Source organism: Staurois parvus, unplaced genomic scaffold (genome assembly GCF_062004578.1).
Source record: "Staurois parvus isolate SC_StPar_1 unplaced genomic scaffold, SC_StPar_1.0 ptg000155l, whole genome shotgun sequence".
Taxonomy (NCBI): Eukaryota; Metazoa; Chordata; class Amphibia; order Anura; family Ranidae; genus Staurois; species Staurois parvus.
The window spans coordinates 17,683,897-17,702,294 of NW_028317951.1; the positions used below are offsets into that span (position 1 = coordinate 17,683,897).

Here is an 18,398-nt window from a genome sequence, read left to right on the forward strand (position 1 = left end):
ACCTTTTTGGTGCGCATGCGATTTGAGCCATCCAAAATGTATGGCTCACATAGCACCACGCCGACATCGCATGTAATTCACACAGGAATCGCACCACATTAGTCCCACACTGCATTAGTGTGAACCCTGTGTAAAGGTAAAGAAAAGTTTTCTGTGTTGGCTTTATTAGGGGACATCTGCTTTTGAGGCAGCTGCCCATCCAGGTTCTCTTCCTGTGGTGAGTTTTCTGTACATTTTTTTAATATTGCATCATTTTTATGACTAAAACCCAGTTTCTAGTTTCTGAATTATGTGAAGAGCGAAGAACTTTTATTTTTGCAAATCCTCTCAGTGGTATTTGGCTTTACTGAGAATTTATGAAAGTCCAGTTTGCAGAACATTTTGTTTTACTTGAAAACACTACAACATATGTTATATGTATATTTAATATTTTCTTTGCAGTGAATTCAGTGCAATAGATGAGGAATTTAAAAATGAATTTAAGGTCCCACCATTTCAGGACTGCATACTAAGTTTTCTTGGGTTTTCAGAAGAAGACCGAGTCAGCATGGAGGAGATGACAGTAATGCAAGGTACAGACACAAAGCTAACAATGTGTAAATGCCTAATACACTGTTAAAGAACCTTACTTTGGAGTCAGTGAAAATCAAATACTGTAAATATAAGGTATAAAATGTAATTAAATATTTTTCTGCTTTGCATTGGAGGGTATTGAAGTGGCAGAGCCAACATTAGAGTAAAGTTGAGCAATGCATGAATGTTTACCAGTTTTTTTACAGCTCCTTTAAACAAAGTTGGTTGTAAACCTCTAAATAAGAGTGGGAAGATGTTAACATTTCAGTCAAGCTATTTGTTCTTGTCAGCTGTTATAGCCAGGAGTACAATAGTTTTTGCATTCTAATATTGATTGTTTTACTTCAAAACTGTATTTTGATATGCTTACTATGGACTGGTGATCTCCTGCTATGTATAGAGGTTGTTTGATTCTACTTTTGCTTTTAGTATGTATTTTTTTCTTCTTTTAGGTGGGCAATTCTTACCTGTTGGAAATGAGAAGTGCACCCATCTGGTGGTTGAAGAAAACTCTGTGAAAGAGTTGCCCTTTGAGCCTCCAAAGAAACTGTATGTTGTGAAGCAAGAGGTGAGTTGTAGCCTGTGGGAAAAGCCACTCACATTTTGGATGTTTACTTTTTTTAACTTTTTTTTTTTTCTCCCCCCCAATTGCATCTCCTCAGTGGTTTTGGGGAAGTATACAGATGGATGCCAGAGCCGGGGAAACAATGTACCTGTTTGAAAAGGTAACAGTCTTCCTATGTCTTTTATGATTGTCTGCATGTTTGTTTCTGGGTAGTGATGTATCCTGCTTAACTGAAATCTTTAGAGAGAGAATAGGGAAGAGCTCTTCATGAATTTGCAATTGCAATTTTTAAATTTGTTTTACTTTTTCATTTATGTTTTGAAAAGTTTGAAAATAACAAATTTTCTGAAAGCACAAGGTTGCTACTCAATTTGTGAGTCCGATGATATTTGTGGAAAATATCTTCGATTAAAAGGACACTAAAATTATGATTACACACAAGCTTTATAAGTTAATTTATAACTTAATGTCCTACTAAATCTAAAGCATGATACTTAAGACAAATAGCCGAAGGAAGGCACACAAGGGTTGGGAGGAATCCAGCAATTCAGGAGGACACAAGATCAGTTGTCCTGAACGAGCATACACACAGCAGAGAGCATAGGGAAGAGGAGGGCACAGTGCAGGCGGCTAGAGTTTGGGGACTATTCATTCAAGCAGTACAGCCTAGGGGACCATATTCTTCTAAAAGTCTATGGTTGCTTAAACGACCATGAACTTATATTAGAAAGGAATGTAGCTGATGTAAGGTATAATATGCTGCCCAGCTTCAAGTGGTTCTTTTCTGCTGTATGCCTAAGACTCACCATACAGTAGGTGGATCGAAAATTATCTGGTTCAGCAGGGATTGGCCAAATTTCAGTCCATGTATGGCCATTCCCTTTTGACAGAAGTCGATTCTTGGATCGACTTCAGTCAAACGGGAATTTTGGAAAACGTGACGATCAGCAGCCACTGATGCATTCTGACAGCAAAGAGTCTTGCTGTCAGAATACAATGTCCCAGCAAGGAGGGTTCCTCTGTTTACCTCGCTTGTGTGAATGTAGGAATCTGTTCCCTTTTTTTTTTTTTTCTTTTAGCCTGCTGCCTGACCTAGAGATTCCTCTATGGCCAGCTTTAGATCCATTTCAATGAAAAGGGGATAACTGGATAACAGTGCTGTTTATTCTGCAGTGAAATCACTGCAGTGTGTCTCCCTGTAAGGAGCAGGATAGTCATAGATGGACTTTATGTAACTGACAAATTTAAAACCCTAAGCAGTTACCGCAACAGCAGGGTTCTTTTTTTATTTTGCAAAAAAAACCCCCATAACAATGACAGGCGACCTTTTTAAGCACCCTGTCAATTTTCTTATTTATAACATAGCTCCATCAAAATACACAGTTCTTTACATACTACTCATTCACATCAGTCTACGCTCTACAATCGAAGGTCCCTATCTCACATGCACACATATATATTAGGGCCACTTTAGACTGGATCCAATTAACCTACCATCATCTTTGGAGTGTGCAGGAAAACGGGAGTACCCAGAGGAAACCCATAGAAACACAGGAAGAATATGCAAATTCCGCATAGGATTGTCCTGGTCAGGCGTTCAAACTGAGGATCTCAGTGTAGCAAGGCAGATGTTCTAGCTGCTGTAGCACTTGTATAGTTACTGAAGTACAGGATGGATAATTTTATCAGTTGGCAAAATGTATGTGTTAAAAAGTAGGTTATGTGTTTTTTTTTTTTTTTTTTTTTTTCCTTTTTTTTTTTTTTGTAGCATGACAGTCCAGCACTCAAAAAATCTGTGTCACTACTTTCACTGAATACTCCAAGCAGTAATCGTAAAAAACGCAGATTAAAGGATACGCTTGCCCACATAACAAGAGAAACTGATATCTCCCCATTTCCACCTCGAAAACGCCCATCAGCTGAGCATTCCTTGTCTATGGGATCACTGCTTGACATCTCAAACACACCAGAGTCTGGAAAGTCACTGTCAGGTAAAGGTTATTTGGGTCACTCAATTTGTTAGCCAATATTGTGGGGTTTTTTTTTTTCCTTTAAAGTCTCTGAAACAATGCAACATTTTCTATTTTCATAAAACTAGTACACAGGAGAATTTTGGCAGCCGTGTAAAGAAGAATTGTGGTTAATCCTCCTGCGCTGCTATGCCTACTAGTGAAAAAAGCAGCTTACATCCAACCCTCACTTTTAGATGGAAATGGATAAACTATTATAATAGTGATGTAGCGCTGTATTAACTTAAAGAGCCTTAAGTTAGGTAAAACATTGCTTCTTCAATATGAAAAAATCAATATGCTGTTAATCAGAAATAAACTTATGATATTTGTAGATGATACATGTAGTATAATTCAAATATATCTAAGTGATCATAATATCCTTATCGTGAAACAGTGATACCCTGTGCAGCAATGTTTTACCTAACTTAAGGCTCTTTAAGTTAATACAGCGCTACATCACTATTATAGTTTAATCATGTAAAGAAGAAAGTAATGACCCTATATTTGCTTATGTATATGGACTGATGTGGCTTCAGAGTGTAGATGCAAACAAAACTTTTTTTTTTTTTTTTTTTTTTTGTAGACACACCAAAATTTTCTGGGAAGCCTTCCAAAATCTCTACGCCAGTACCTCAAAAACAGTCTGCAAGGTGGCAAGTTGCAATGGAACTGTACCAAACTGAAAGCAATTATGTTGACATTCTCTCTACAATTGTGCAGGTAATGTCAAAATCGTTTGCGACTGACAATATTTAAAGGAAATGAACTAGTTAATTTGTACCATTCAGATTTTAGTATAGGCTAGCTGCCTGCTAACTTTTTTTTTTCTCAAACATTTGAATTTCCAGCATAAAATATACAGTACAATTCAGAAAGGTACAATATCAGTGGACATAATAGGAACCTACACATTAGAGATGCATAAGGGTTTAATGATACAATGCACATATTAAGCTTAAATAGACCTGCTATGAATCATAGGATATCGGCTCAGTTATAATCCCAATACATAAATAACATTAACAAAAGACCCAGCCTTACAGAAAGAAATACTCAGGACACCCACAATGTGTGGCTACTTTGTTCCGGAAGTTATAGACCATAAATAATGAGATTGAGAGGCACTCATTTCTCCTTGACTTCTTTGGGCATCAGAATGTGTGTTGGGTCACTTTCAATGTAAAATTGAGCCCCTCCAAGACTCAATCGTAACCTTTTGTGTATTATGTGATAAGTCTAGTCTTTTGTAAGCAATTCATTCCATGGGGAAGTCTTGTGCTGATTTTGCAGCATACTAGTTCTGCAGTCAGAAAATACTGATATTATTTAGGGATAGTATATAGTGAATATGGAGATTTGAGGAGGTTATACATGGTGTCCAGGATAGTAGCTTTCAAACTTTGTGAGGGACCGTTGTTGTCCATAATTTAGATATTGCCCTGGGGGGGGTATTTGAAATTTAGAAAGTTAAAATTTCCAGAGTAGTCTTTTCCAAAAGTCACTAGGTTTGGGTCCTGGCTGCCACCAAAATAGTCCCGAAACCTTTCAGCTGCACCTTCACTTACAGAAAATGATGTATGACAATTTGGCTTATCTAAAGAATGTTTTCACATGCAAAGAGATTCGCTCAGAGAATTGGGGTTCTCTGGCTGTTTACCTGGACATTTTCTATCAGATCACTACATGATCTGGTGGTTGAGTTCCTGGTCCTTAAAGGCTTTACGTATGAGAGCTTAGAGGCCCTCTTTTTAGGCCATCATTTTCTGTGGTAGGAGTGTCTCTGCAGCCTGTGGTGGTCGAGTGCTAAACGCCCAGTTTAGTAAAGTGTATGTTTGATTCCAAAGAATCAGACCCAGGGGATTCTGCCATCTGCAATTTTCCTGGACAATTTTCTGAGAGCATTGAGTTTCTTGGTGTATTTTTTGGAAGTCTCCAAAAGGCTGCTTTCTTGAGTTCACATCATGTCTGTCAACAGAAGGATTGTATGGCTTAAGTGTTGGTCGGTGAAACAGGGAGGCTGCCCCTTTGAAGAATAATTGCTTATTCGTACCATCCTTGGATGCCTTCATTCATAGGTAACTGTGGGGGAAAGCCTGCTCTTACCCTTAAAGAAGGTGATACGTCAAAAACTGACAGGTGTTTTAATCTATCTCCCCTTTGTCCAAAACTAAAAAAAGTTTTGCCTTAGTTATAATTTGTGTGTACTTGTCACAAGTATAGCAGAAAATATCATGGCTGTTCCAACATTGGCAAGACATTTCTGCTGTCACCAATTGTCCTATGGAAAGTCTCTATAACTGGCTTACTTTTTTTGTAATATAAATAGACAATGTTATGTCTTAAAATTATATCAGAATACATGGCACTAGTTTATCAATGAAATGAGTAGCATCTGTGCATGCAAGCTACTTTTTTAAAGCTTTTCCAGGCAGCATCCATTCAGCCTAAGCATACCGAAACTGTACTAGTTCCACAAATGTTATGTAATGAGTGCATGTATGAATATGCATGATCTACACAAAGCATCTTACAACACAACCGAAACGTAAGCTTAAAATATACGTTCAAAATTGCAAAAACCGAAGATTTAACGGTATGTGATAGGTTAAAGTGGTTCTCCAGTCTCCTATTACAAAAAAAAAAAACAGCCACTCACCTTTCCTATGATCTACTTGTGTGTTCACCCCAGCTGGGTTCACCTGCCGTCTTCTTTCCCTGGCGCTGCCATTTTAACTGTGGGCATCTAGCTGTGAAAGCTTGTCTTCACAGCTGGGTGCACACTGCAGTCTTCTGGAACCGGTCATGTCAGCCTGTCATGCCTGCTCCCCAAAAGTCGAGTCCTCAAAGCAGAACTTCCCCTTTTAGGTGGAGTTCCGCTTTAATTTTCAGGTTTTCATGATTGGCAGCTAAAAATATATAAGATACACAATAACGTCTTCAGAAAGCAAAATGTTTGTTGTCCAGTGGTAATGGGAGGGCATTCTGGTGATTCTGTTGGCCTTTGAACAAGGTACCTCGGACGTTTTTAATCTTGTGATAGTTGAACCCTTCGCTTTGCCAGATTGGTCAGAGGTGCTGTCGTAAGACCCGATCTCCCAACCTCCTTATGATTGCTGACTTTGTTGGCATGGCTGTTGAAGCCCAGGTCCTGTGGGACAGGAGTTTGACTTGGTTATTCCTACCTTTCTTATAGTATGAAACTCCACCTCCCAAAAAGTGTACATACATGGAAGGCTTATTTTGCCTGGTGTGAAGCTCTGAAGTTGCATCCTTGACCATGTGTTGTAGGGAGTATTTTGCCTTTTCTCATATCTGGTATGAAGATGTCTTTAGCCTTCAGTATGATCAAGGGCAGATTTTGCCTTGGCCATTGCAAAAAGTTGTTTTCTTGGTTGGTTGTGTGTTTTTTTTTTTTTTTTTTTTTTTTTTTTTTTTTTATTATATGTCTTCTGCTCATAGGGTCTTAGAGCTAGCTGAACTCAATTGCAGGGAATCTTTCCTTGTTCTTTCTTGAAGCTGCTTGTGTGGAGGCCTCTTATCCGTTTTGCTCAAGGTGGTTACCTTGTTCCACCTGAACCAGGACATTGTGTTACTCACTTTCTGTCCTAATCCTAAGAACCCTAAGGAGAAGATACTTAAAGTGGTACTAAACCTACAACAGTAAAATCAGTCTGTATATGCAGTAAAGCATGCTTGTTGTACTCGCTGTGGAACCAAAGGGGTTAATCCTGTGCATTGTGAAAAAATGCTGTTTGATCCTGACTTCTCTGATCCTCCCTTTCTTCCTGTGCCCCCCTCTTATCTCTCGATAAGACATATCGTGTGGAGACACTCTGCACATGTTCAGTTTGGTGTGTATTGCTAGAGAGGTTTTTTTTTTTTTCTTTCCTTGGGAGAGTGCATGTTATCAGCACAGGGCCAATCAGCACTGTCCAGACAGAGGTCAGGGGTTCTGCATCCTCCTAGAGCAGAAAGTCTGTATATGCAGTAAAGCATGCTTGTTGTACTCGCTGTGGAACCAAAGGGGTTAATCCTGTGCATTGTGAAAAAATGCTGTTTGATCCTGACTTCTCTGATCCTCCCTTTCTTCCTGTGCCCCCCTCTTATCTCTCGATAAGACATATCGTGTGGAGACACTCTGCACATGTTCAGTTTGGTGTGTATTGCTAGAGAGGTTTTTTTTTTTTTCTTTCCTTGGGAGAGTGCATGTTATCAGCACAGGGCCAATCAGCACTGTCCAGACAGAGGTCAGGGGTTCTGCATCCTCCTAGAGCAGAAAGAAAACTTCTCCTGCAAGCTTTAACCAGTGCTCTGCTGAACACTGATAGAAGTCACAATACTGCTCTAACTGCTGATGAGAAAAGGTATTTAGCTGTTAACATCTACTAAAATGATTGCATTTCCATGTTCTGTGTACAGTGGGAGACCAAATAGTCAATGCAGGGTCCTGGGTTTAGTAATAATTAAATTCTTTGGCCTATGGCTTAAAGGGTAAGATTTCTCCTTTCCCCGTAAATGCCCATTCCACCAGGAGTGCCTGTGCATCCTGGTTGGTTGAGCATAAATCTTTTGTTCGCGTTTTTAAGACAGCTACCTTGTCTTCTGTTAACATGTTTACGAAGTGTTACCCAGTAGATGTTCATGCCTCTGAGAATGCCAATTACGGTGGAAAGTCTTGCAAGCTGCTGTGTAGTGGGTTATTTTTCCGAATTCTGTTTTTTGGGTGGATTTGGGCTTGTTGGGTGGTTATGTTGCCCACCACTCTGTTCGGTGCTATTGGACATCCCAGTGACTGTCCTGGGTGGGAGAGCCTGACGTTTTTTTTTGGCTAGTGTTCATTCACTTGCGTGTGACAGCAAAACTCAGTGACCATGATTATGAAGGTGCCCTGTGTTCTGTGATGTACTCCTAAGAACAAAGATTTTACCGATTAAACTAAAAATCCAAATTTTTAAAATCCTCTTCAGCGTTATCACATGATTGCACAGCTCTGGCTCCCCCACGTCATGTGAAAAGGTATTTCTTGAATTCTTATATGCATTTTGTTTGTAAGTAGAGTGGAGGAAGTGTTTTAAACTTGTCATTGCGCCTTCACCTTTCTACCACACAGAGCTTGTGGAAACCTATACAAAGTCTGTTGCCTTGCCAGATAGTGTATTATAGCCACTGCTGGGCCCTAGAGCTGTTTAAGTGTCCCTTCCATGAATATAAAAATCTATGATGCTTATGCATGGATACAAGCAAACTGTATAGCAAAAGGCATAGATAAAATGGAGGACTTACTGTGTAATGATGTATTCTCCACAAAGTGAAGGAGAGGTGAATGTGCAGCCTCATGGCAACCAGAGTGTATACTGGGATGCATGGAGCTCAAGCTGTAGTGGCACCGGCTGTCGCTCTGGAAACGGGTAATGCACCTGCGTGAGCTCCTCTGGGAATGATGCAGGGCGCACGCGCCATGTCAGTCACACTCAGAGGATGCCACACAGGAAATGCATCACCTAAAGGGCAGCAGTGCGCCGTGGGAAAGGGCAGTGATGACCCATTACACCTTCCCAAAAGGAGGAACAGAATGTTAAAAGGCCAGAGATGGGAAAATGGTGTCATCTAGACAAATTAGATTTTAAAATGGGTTTTAAAAAACCTGTAGTGATGGAGGGGGTGAAGACAGGTCCCAAATATGTGCGGCATGGGTTACCTTTTTTGTCTCCATATAGGATTTTTCTGCTGCCTTTTCTACTGTCCTGGAACAATTTGCAGATTTCTATAAGAATTTACAGCATGGCTATCATCAGTGGTCTAGGTCTCTGTCCCTGCAGGAGATACTTTGAGGGAAACTGACACCTCTAAAATGGAAGAATCCTCTGAGGACCACACCCCAGCCTCCACCATTTCCCAAACTCACCATGAGTATTCACAAAAGTGCTGGCCCCGGTGCTAGCTCTTCTGCAGGCCTTGAGATTTTCATTCTGGGACATTCAACAATCTTCTTCTGTGAAAGCAGTCAGAGGATGGCCTCTAGGCCAGTGTGCAAGTCCTACAAAACTGTGGCTGGATCCTCAATTTCCTAGTTGACCCTGGAATCGTCTCACCCCCTAAAGTATCTGGGCCTCATCCTAGACCTAGCACACACCTTACTTCCCCACGATAAACTTTGGACCCTCTGTTTCATTGTGTGAGATTTGCCTTCCATGTAACATTTTCCTATTCGCCTTTGCATGAGGGTGCTGCGTTTGAAACAAAGCATATGGGACTGCATTAAAACAGGCTACCGTCATTCAAGAATGCTGCGGCTCAACATCCTGAGGTGAAGGGGTAGGAGGACTGATTACTGATTGTCGGATTACCCCAAGTGTCTGAGCACCAACACTGTTAGCCCTGGACTGGTGGCTATTGAGCCCTGGGCCGGAGTTGGGGGGAAATAATTTCTTGGGGGATGCACAGCTGCTGATTAATGTCCTGAAGCTTATGGCAATCCGTCTTACCCTTCAACACTGGATGTCTTTTAGCTTTGTCATCTAAGTGAGACTTTTCATGATCCCTTCAGGATGGTCATTTGATTTTCTGCTGTGTGTTCCTTTGAGCCCCTGCAAGCATTTAATCTTGTGTTTTGTATGACCTTGAAAATGCAGTTTTTGTTTTATTTTGTTATTTTTATAATCATGGTGGTGGTGCAATGGTGTGGGAGATATTTTCTTGGCATTAGCAAGGTGTACTTAATACTGGTGGGTGTGTGTATTATATCTCTGTCCTCAGGTAGGATATACAGGGTATTTTAACTGTGAGACCGACATGAAGCTATATGGAGGGGGGGGGGGATGATATATAAAACTTTTCTGGGTTTTCTGGGTTCAGCTGCTGATCTTCCCTGCACAGAGCCCTTAAAGTGATTTGTAAGCCTTTTTTTTTTTTTTTTTTTAAACTACAAACTTGTCTTACCTTCTCTATAATGGCTTTGCACAGAGCAGCTCCAATCCTCCTCTTCTGGAGTTCCCCACCAGCATTTAACTCCTGCCTTCAGAATGCCCCTACAGCAAGCTGCAAAATATAATATAGAGCGTTCCTATAGCATGGTAAATACAGTTGTCCCTTTAGAATTACTTTAAATCGCTTCCTTCTCCTGCTCAGGACTACCTATCCCACGAGGCATTGCTCCCCACACATTCATTGTGAACAATCTGCTGCCCAGGCTTCTCCTGTGTTATTGGTTAAGATTTCTACACTGATTTAATTGGTGACTAATTGGTTAAATTCCTAATCTTTTTTTTACAGCTGTTTCACGTTCCACTAGAAAAGGAGGGTCAAGTAGGTGGGCCTATTCTTGCCCAAGAAGAAATAAAGACCATTTTTGGCAGTATACCAGATATTCTGGATGTTCACACAAAAATAAAGGTAACTTGTTCTTCCCATGCTTCTGTTAATGTTAAAGGCAAACATTTAATTACGTTTTTGAGTTTTCTGTAATACTGATTGAATATACAGTCAGGTCCATAAATATTGGGACATCGACACAATTCTAACATTTTTGGCTCTATACACCACCACAATGGATTTGAAATGAAATGAACAAGATGTGCTTTAATTTGAGGGTTTTTACATCCAAATCAGGTGAACAGTGTAGGAATTACAACAGTTTGCATATGTGCCTCCCACATGTTAAGGGACCAAAAGTGCAGAGACAATTGGCTTCTCAGCTGTTCCATGGCCAGGTGTGTGTTATTCCCTCATTATCCCAATTACAATGAGCAGATAAAAGGTCCAGAGTTCATTTAAATTGTGCTATTTGCATTTGGAATCTGTTGCTGTCAACTCTCAAGATGAGATCCAAAGAGCTGTCACTATTAGAGATGAGCGAATCGAAGTATCCGAAGTGGAATTCGAGTCGAATATCGGAAAAATTTCGATTCGTGCCGAATCCGAAAAATAGCCTAATTCGGACGCGCGAATCGAAATTTTTCAGAAAATGGCGGCTGACATGTGCGGCGACGGAGCGGGGATGTCTGGGAAGGCGCGCAGACAAGGCGCGCTGACCCATAATGCATTCCTCAACTACATGTGATCGCATCAGCCTATCAGCAGCCAGCCAGCCAGCACTGTGTAATGGTCGAGCTATAAATAGCGGCCATTTTGGAATTCTTCATTTGCCTGCAGTTATTGAACAGAGGCAGACCGCTCTGTACTAGGGACAGGGACAGAGTTAGGGCCACAGAAACGATAATTGGGGACAGAGAAAAGTTACTTAGGGACAGAGAACCATTACTCAGGGACACAGACTTGTTAATGAGGGCCACAGAATCGTTATTTAGGGACAAAGAAACGCTAGTTAGGGCCACAGAATTCATAATCAGGGACAGACAGAATTGTTACTCAGTGCCAGAGAATTGTTACTTAGGGCCACAGAAACGTTATTAGGGCCACAGAATTGTTACTCAGGGACAGACAGAATTGTTACTGAGTGCCAGAGAATTGTTACTCAGGGACAGACAGAATTGTTACTGAGTGCCAGAGAATTGTTACTTAGGGCCACAGAAACTTTAATTAGGGCCACAGAATTTTTACTCGGGGACAGACAGAATTGTTACTGAGTGCCAGAGAATTGTTACTCAGGGACAGACAGAATTGTTACTGAGTGCCAGAGAATTGTTACTTAGGGCCACAGAAACTTTACTTAGGGCCACAGAATTGTTACTCGCACAGACACAGAATTGTTACTCGCACAGACACAGAATTGTTAATGAAGGCCACAGAACTGTTACTTAGGGCCACAGAATTGTTACTCGCACAGACACAGAATTGTTACTCAGGGCCACAGAACTGTTACTTAGGGACAAAGAAACGCTAGTTAGGGCCACAGAATTCATACTCAGGGACAGACAGAATTGTTACGGAGTGCCAGAGAATTGTTACTCTGGGCCACAGAAACTTTACTTAGGGCCACAGAATTTTTACTCAGGGACAGACAGAATTGTTACTGAGTGCCAGAGAATTGTTACTCAGGGACAGACAGAATTGTTACGGAGTGCCAGAGAATTGTTACTCAGGGCCACAGAAACTTTACTTAGGGCCACAGAATTTTTACTCAGGGACAGACAGAATTGTTACTGAGTGCCAGAGAATTGTTACTCAGGGACAGACAGAATTGTTACTGAGTGCCAGAGAATTGTTACTTAGGGCCACAGAAACTTTACTTAGGGCCACAGAATTGTTACTCGCACAGACACAGAATTGTTACTCGCACAGACACAGAATTGTTACTGAAGGCCACAGAACTGTTACTTAGGGCCACAGAATTGTTACTCGCACAGACACAGAATTGTTACTCGCACATACACAGAACTGTTACTGAGGGCCACAGAACTGTTACTTAGGGCCACAGAATTGTTACTCGCACAGACACAGAATTGTTACTCAGGGCCACAGAACTGTTACTTAGGGACAAAGAAACGCTAGTTAGGGCCACAGAATTCATACTCAGGGACAGACAGAATTGTTACCGAGTGCCAGAGAATTGTTACTCAGGGACAGACAGAATTGTTACCGAGTGCCAGAGAATTGTTACTCAGGGACAGACAGAATTGTTACCGAGTGCCAGAGAATTGTTACTCAGGGACAGACAGAATTGTTACTGAGTGCCAGAGAATTGTTACTTAGGGCCACAGAAACTTTAATTAGGGCCACAGAATTTTTACTCAGGGACAGACAGAATTGTTACTGAGTGCCAGAGAATTGTTACTCAGGGACAGACAGAATTGTTACGGAGTGCCAGAGAATTGTTACTCAGGGCCACAGAAACTTTACTTAGGGCCAGAGAATTTTTACTCAGGGACAGACAGAATTGTTACTGAGTGCCAGAGAATTGTTACTCAGGGACAGACAGAATTGTTACTGAGTGCCAGAGAATTGTTACTTAGGGCCACAGAAACTTTACTTAGGGCCACAGAATTGTTACTCAGGGACAGACAGAATTGTTACTGAGTGCCAGAGAATTGTTACTCAGGGACAGACAGAATTGTTACTGAGTGCCAGAGAATTGTTACTTAGGGCCCCAGAAACTTTACTTAGGGCCACAGAATTTTTACTCAGGGACAGACAGAATTGTTACTGAGTGCCAGAGAATTGTTACTCAGGGACAGACAGAATTGTTACTGAGTGCCAGAGAATTGTTACTTAGGGCCACAGAAACTTTACTTAGGGCCACAGAATTGTTACTCAGGGACAGACAGAATTGTTACGGAGTGCCAGAGAATTGTTACTCAGGGACAGACAGAATTGTTACTGAGTGCCAGAGAATTGTTACTTAGGGCCACAGAAACTTTAATTAGGGCCACAGAATTTTTACTCAGGGACAGACAGAATTGTTACGGAGTGCCAGAGAATTGTTACTCAGGGACAGACAGAATTGTTACTGAGTGCCAGAGAATTGTTACTTAGGGCCACAGAAACTTTAATTAGGGCCACAGAATTTTTACTCGGGGACAGACAGAATTGTTACTGAGTGCCAGAGAATTGTTACTCAGGGACAGACAGAATTGTTACTGAGTGCCAGAGAATTGTTACTTAGGGCCACAGAAACTTTACTTAGGGCCACAGAATTGTTACTCGCACAGACACAGAATTGTTACTCGCACAGACACAGAATTGTTAATGAAGGCCACAGAACTGTTACTTAGGGCCACAGAATTGTTACTCGCACAGACACAGAATTGTTACTCAGGGCCACAGAACTGTTACTTAGGGACAAAGAAACGCTAGTTAGGGCCACAGAATTCATACTCAGGGACAGACAGAATTGTTACGGAGTGCCAGAGAATTGTTACTCTGGGCCACAGAAACTTTACTTAGGGCCACAGAATTTTTACTCAGGGACAGACAGAATTGTTACTGAGTGCCAGAGAATTGTTACTCAGGGACAGACAGAATTGTTACGGAGTGCCAGAGAATTGTTACTCAGGGCCACAGAAACTTTACTTAGGGCCACAGAATTTTTACTCAGGGACAGACAGAATTGTTACTGAGTGCCAGAGAATTGTTACTCAGGGACAGACAGAATTGTTACTGAGTGCCAGAGAATTGTTACTTAGGGCCACAGAAACTTTACTTAGGGCCACAGAATTGTTACTCGCACAGACACAGAATTGTTACTCGCACAGACACAGAATTGTTACTGAAGGCCACAGAACTGTTACTTAGGGCCACAGAATTGTTACTCGCACAGACACAGAATTGTTACTCGCACATACACAGAACTGTTACTGAGGGCCACAGAACTGTTACTTAGGGCCACAGAATTGTTACTCGCACAGACACAGAATTGTTACTCAGGGCCACAGAACTGTTACTTAGGGACAAAGAAACGCTAGTTAGGGCCACAGAATTCATACTCAGGGACAGACAGAATTGTTACCGAGTGCCAGAGAATTGTTACTCAGGGACAGACAGAATTGTTACCGAGTGCCAGAGAATTGTTACTCAGGGACAGACAGAATTGTTACCGAGTGCCAGAGAATTGTTACTCAGGGACAGACAGAATTGTTACTGAGTGCCAGAGAATTGTTACTTAGGGCCACAGAAACTTTAATTAGGGCCACAGAATTTTTACTCAGGGACAGACAGAATTGTTACTGAGTGCCAGAGAATTGTTACTCAGGGACAGACAGAATTGTTACGGAGTGCCAGAGAATTGTTACTCAGGGCCACAGAAACTTTACTTAGGGCCAGAGAATTTTTACTCAGGGACAGACAGAATTGTTACTGAGTGCCAGAGAATTGTTACTCAGGGACAGACAGAATTGTTACTGAGTGCCAGAGAATTGTTACTTAGGGCCACAGAAACTTTACTTAGGGCCACAGAATTGTTACTCAGGGACAGACAGAATTGTTACTGAGTGCCAGAGAATTGTTACTCAGGGACAGACAGAATTGTTACTGAGTGCCAGAGAATTGTTACTTAGGGCCCCAGAAACTTTACTTAGGGCCACAGAATTTTTACTCAGGGACAGACAGAATTGTTACTGAGTGCCAGAGAATTGTTACTCAGGGACAGACAGAATTGTTACTGAGTGCCAGAGAATTGTTACTTAGGGCCACAGAAACTTTACTTAGGGCCACAGAATTGTTACTCAGGGACAGACAGAATTGTTACGGAGTGCCAGAGAATTGTTACTCAGGGACAGACAGAATTGTTACTGAGTGCCAGAGAATTGTTACTTAGGGCCACAGAAACTTTAATTAGGGCCACAGAATTTTTACTCAGGGACAGACAGAATTGTTACCGAGTGCCAGAGAATTGTTACTCAGGGACAGACAGAATTGTTACCGAGTGCCAGAGAATTGTTACTCAGGGACAGACAGAATTGTTACGGAGTGCCAGAGAATTGTTACTCAGGGCCACAGAAACTTTACTTAGGGCCAGAGAATTTTTACTCAGGGACAGACAGAATTGTTACTGAGTGCCAGAGAATTGTTACTCAGGGACAGACAGAATTGTTACTGAGTGCCAGATAATTGTTACTCAGGGCCCCAGAAACTTTACTTAGGGCCACAGAATTTTTACTCAGGGACAGACAGAATTGTTACTGAGTGCCAGAGAATTGTTACTCAGGGACAGACAGAATTGTTACTGAGTGCCAGAGAATTGTTACTTAGGGCCACAGAAACTTTACTTAGGGCCACAGAATTGTTACTCGCACAGACACAGAATTGTTACTCGCACAGACACAGAATTGTTACTGAGGGCCACAGAACTGTTACTTGGGGCCACAGAAACGTTAATCAGGGACACAGAATTGTTACTGAGGGCCACAGAACTGTTACTTAGGGCCACAGAATTGTTACTCAGGGACACAGAATTGTTACTCAGGGACACATAATCGTTTAATTAAAGAGTATGTCAGACAACATGCAGAGGAGTGGCAGAGGAGGCAATGTTTTAGGAGCGAGCAGACGTGGCAGCAGAGGAAGGGGTCGAGGCAGCACTATTCGCAGCCAGAGGCCAGTGCTGCCGGTGTCATCCAGCGGTCGTGTCTCCACCGACAACCCTGCCGTCGTCGATTGGTTGGCTCGGTCGTCTTCCTCTTCCCAGGTCACCTCTGACACCTACAGCCAACGGTCGGTGGGTACGTCAGACACAACCGTTAGTTGGCATGGCCCGGGACCAAGCCCACTGAAATCACGTGTCCTCTACCTGCCCCTGTCCTTTGGTGTTCCCTCACCAAGCGAAGTATCGCATGCTGTGGGCTCAGCCCCACTGTACAGTGAGGAAGAGCTAACAGAGGGCGGTCAGGAACGGGGGGAGACATCCGCCTTTTCAGCAGCCAGGCGAAGAAGTAGTGGCGAGGAGAGTGGCTCGGTAGCCGGTCTAGAGACAGGTCTGTCTCCTGACCCAGACGCAGCCGAGGGGGCTAGTAGTGAGGCGGAGACCCTACTTGATGATGAGGAGGTTGATCGCACTTGGCAGCCTCGTCGTCATCAGGCAATTTCTTCCGCATCATCAGGAGAAGAGGGTGGCAGCTTGGCAGCGAGCAAAACAGTCGGTGGGTTGCCCAGGAGACAGCAGCAGGGTCGCAGCAGTGTCAGTGGAGCCAAACGTCCACGGAGTAGAGCACCAGCTCCACTGCAGCCTACCACCACGGCCAGTAGTGGTGCCGGTGTGCACGGAGGAAGCAGCAGTCAGCCAGTGAGGAGTATCGGGGGCAAAGTTTCCTACTCGGCGGTGTGGCAATTTTTCGTCAAGCCGCCCGAGGAAGTAAACGTAGCCGTATGTCGACTATGTGGCCAGAAAGTCAAGCGTGGCCAGGGGGCCCATGTTGGGACTACAGCGTTGCGGCAGCATATGCAGCGTCGCCATTTGGTGGCCTGGGAAAACCGTGATAAAGATACGGCGGTTCTGCCCGCCCCAGCCCCCGCTCCATCACCCGCTCCGTTACTTGCTCCGTCACCCGACGTCAATCGCCCTCCATCAGCCAGTCAAGGCTCCAACACCTCTGCTGAGGGGAGTTGTCGCTCGTTGGCATCTTCCGCTCGTTCAGATGCTCCTTCTCCTGCTACTCCTCTTCACGGATTCCGTCAGCAGTCTTTTTTGGAATCCGTTTCCAAGAGACAACAGTTTGCGAGCACGCACCCGACGGTGCAAAAGCTGAACGTCCTCCTGTCCAAGTTGCTGGTGCTGCAGTCCCTCCCTTTCCAAGTGGTGGACTCAGCACCTTTCAGAGAAATGATGGCTTGTGCCGCGCCGCGGTGGAGAGTGCCAAGCCGTCATTTCTTCGCCAAAAAGGCAGTGCCAGCCCTGCATTCACATGTAGAAGACATGGTGGGCCAGTCTTTGAGCATGTCGGTCTCTGCCAAAGTGCACGGCAGCGCCGACGTGTGGAGCTGTAACTATGGTCAGGGACAGTACATGTCATTTACGGCCCACTGGGTGAACGTGGTGCCGTCACAGCCGCACCAGCAACTTGGACAGGTCACGCCGCTTTTGCCTCCACGTTTGCACGTCCTTGGTCCGGCAAAGATGTCCGCCTCTACCACCTCTTCTTCCGCCGTGTCCTCAGCCGCCACCCCCGTGCCAAGTCCCATTACCCGACCGGCATATCACATGTGCAGGGCGCAACGGTGTCACGCTGTTCTGCACCTGGTATGCCTTGGCGAACGTAGTCACACAGGGGAGGAACTTCTGAGTGTAATGAACAGAGAAATCGACAGATGGCTGTCTCCGCGCAAACTGAAAATCGGAACCATGTTGACCGACAACGGAAAGAACATGGTGTCTGCTCTGCGTCAAGGAAGGTTGTGCCATGCGCCATGCATGGCTCACGTGTTCAATCTGGTTGTCAAGCGGTTCTTAAAATCCACCATCCCACTGCAAGACATCCTTAAAATGTCACGTAAACTTTGCATGCATTTCAGCCATTCCTACACCGCAAAGCACACCCTCCTTGAGCTGCAGCGGCAGAACGGAATTCCACAGCATCGCCTGATCTGCGACGTTGCAACAAGGTGGAATTCAACCCTACACATGTTAGACCGCCTTTACGAACAGCGAAAGGCCATCACCGATTTCCTGATGTTACAAGCGGATAAAGGTACTCCCCTGTGTAACTTCGATGTCAGCCATTGGCAGCTCATGCGTGACACCTGCCGCTTGCTCAGGCCCTTTGAGGAGGCCACGCTATTCGTGAGTCGGCAGGACTATGGGATGAACGATGTCATTCCTCTGTTGCACGTCCTTGAACAAATGCTGTTAACAATGGCTG

General features: G+C 43.4%; 1 protein-coding gene across 2 annotated transcripts in view; it reads left to right on the forward strand.

Moving 5' to 3' along the window:
* Positions 1-18,398, forward strand: part of ECT2 (epithelial cell transforming 2) — a 92,008-nt gene that overhangs the window by 34,992 nt on the left and 38,618 nt on the right. For both annotated transcript variants that reach the window (XM_089675524.1, XM_089675525.1), the window contains 6 exons: positions 442-572; positions 1,026-1,141; positions 1,236-1,298; positions 2,907-3,129; positions 3,734-3,870; positions 10,423-10,542. In XM_089675524.1, the coding sequence (XP_089531650.1) occupies positions 442-572; positions 1,026-1,141; positions 1,236-1,298; positions 2,907-3,129; positions 3,734-3,870; positions 10,423-10,542 (790 nt within the window). The remainder of the gene's footprint in view (positions 1-441; positions 573-1,025; positions 1,142-1,235; positions 1,299-2,906; positions 3,130-3,733; positions 3,871-10,422; positions 10,543-18,398) is intronic.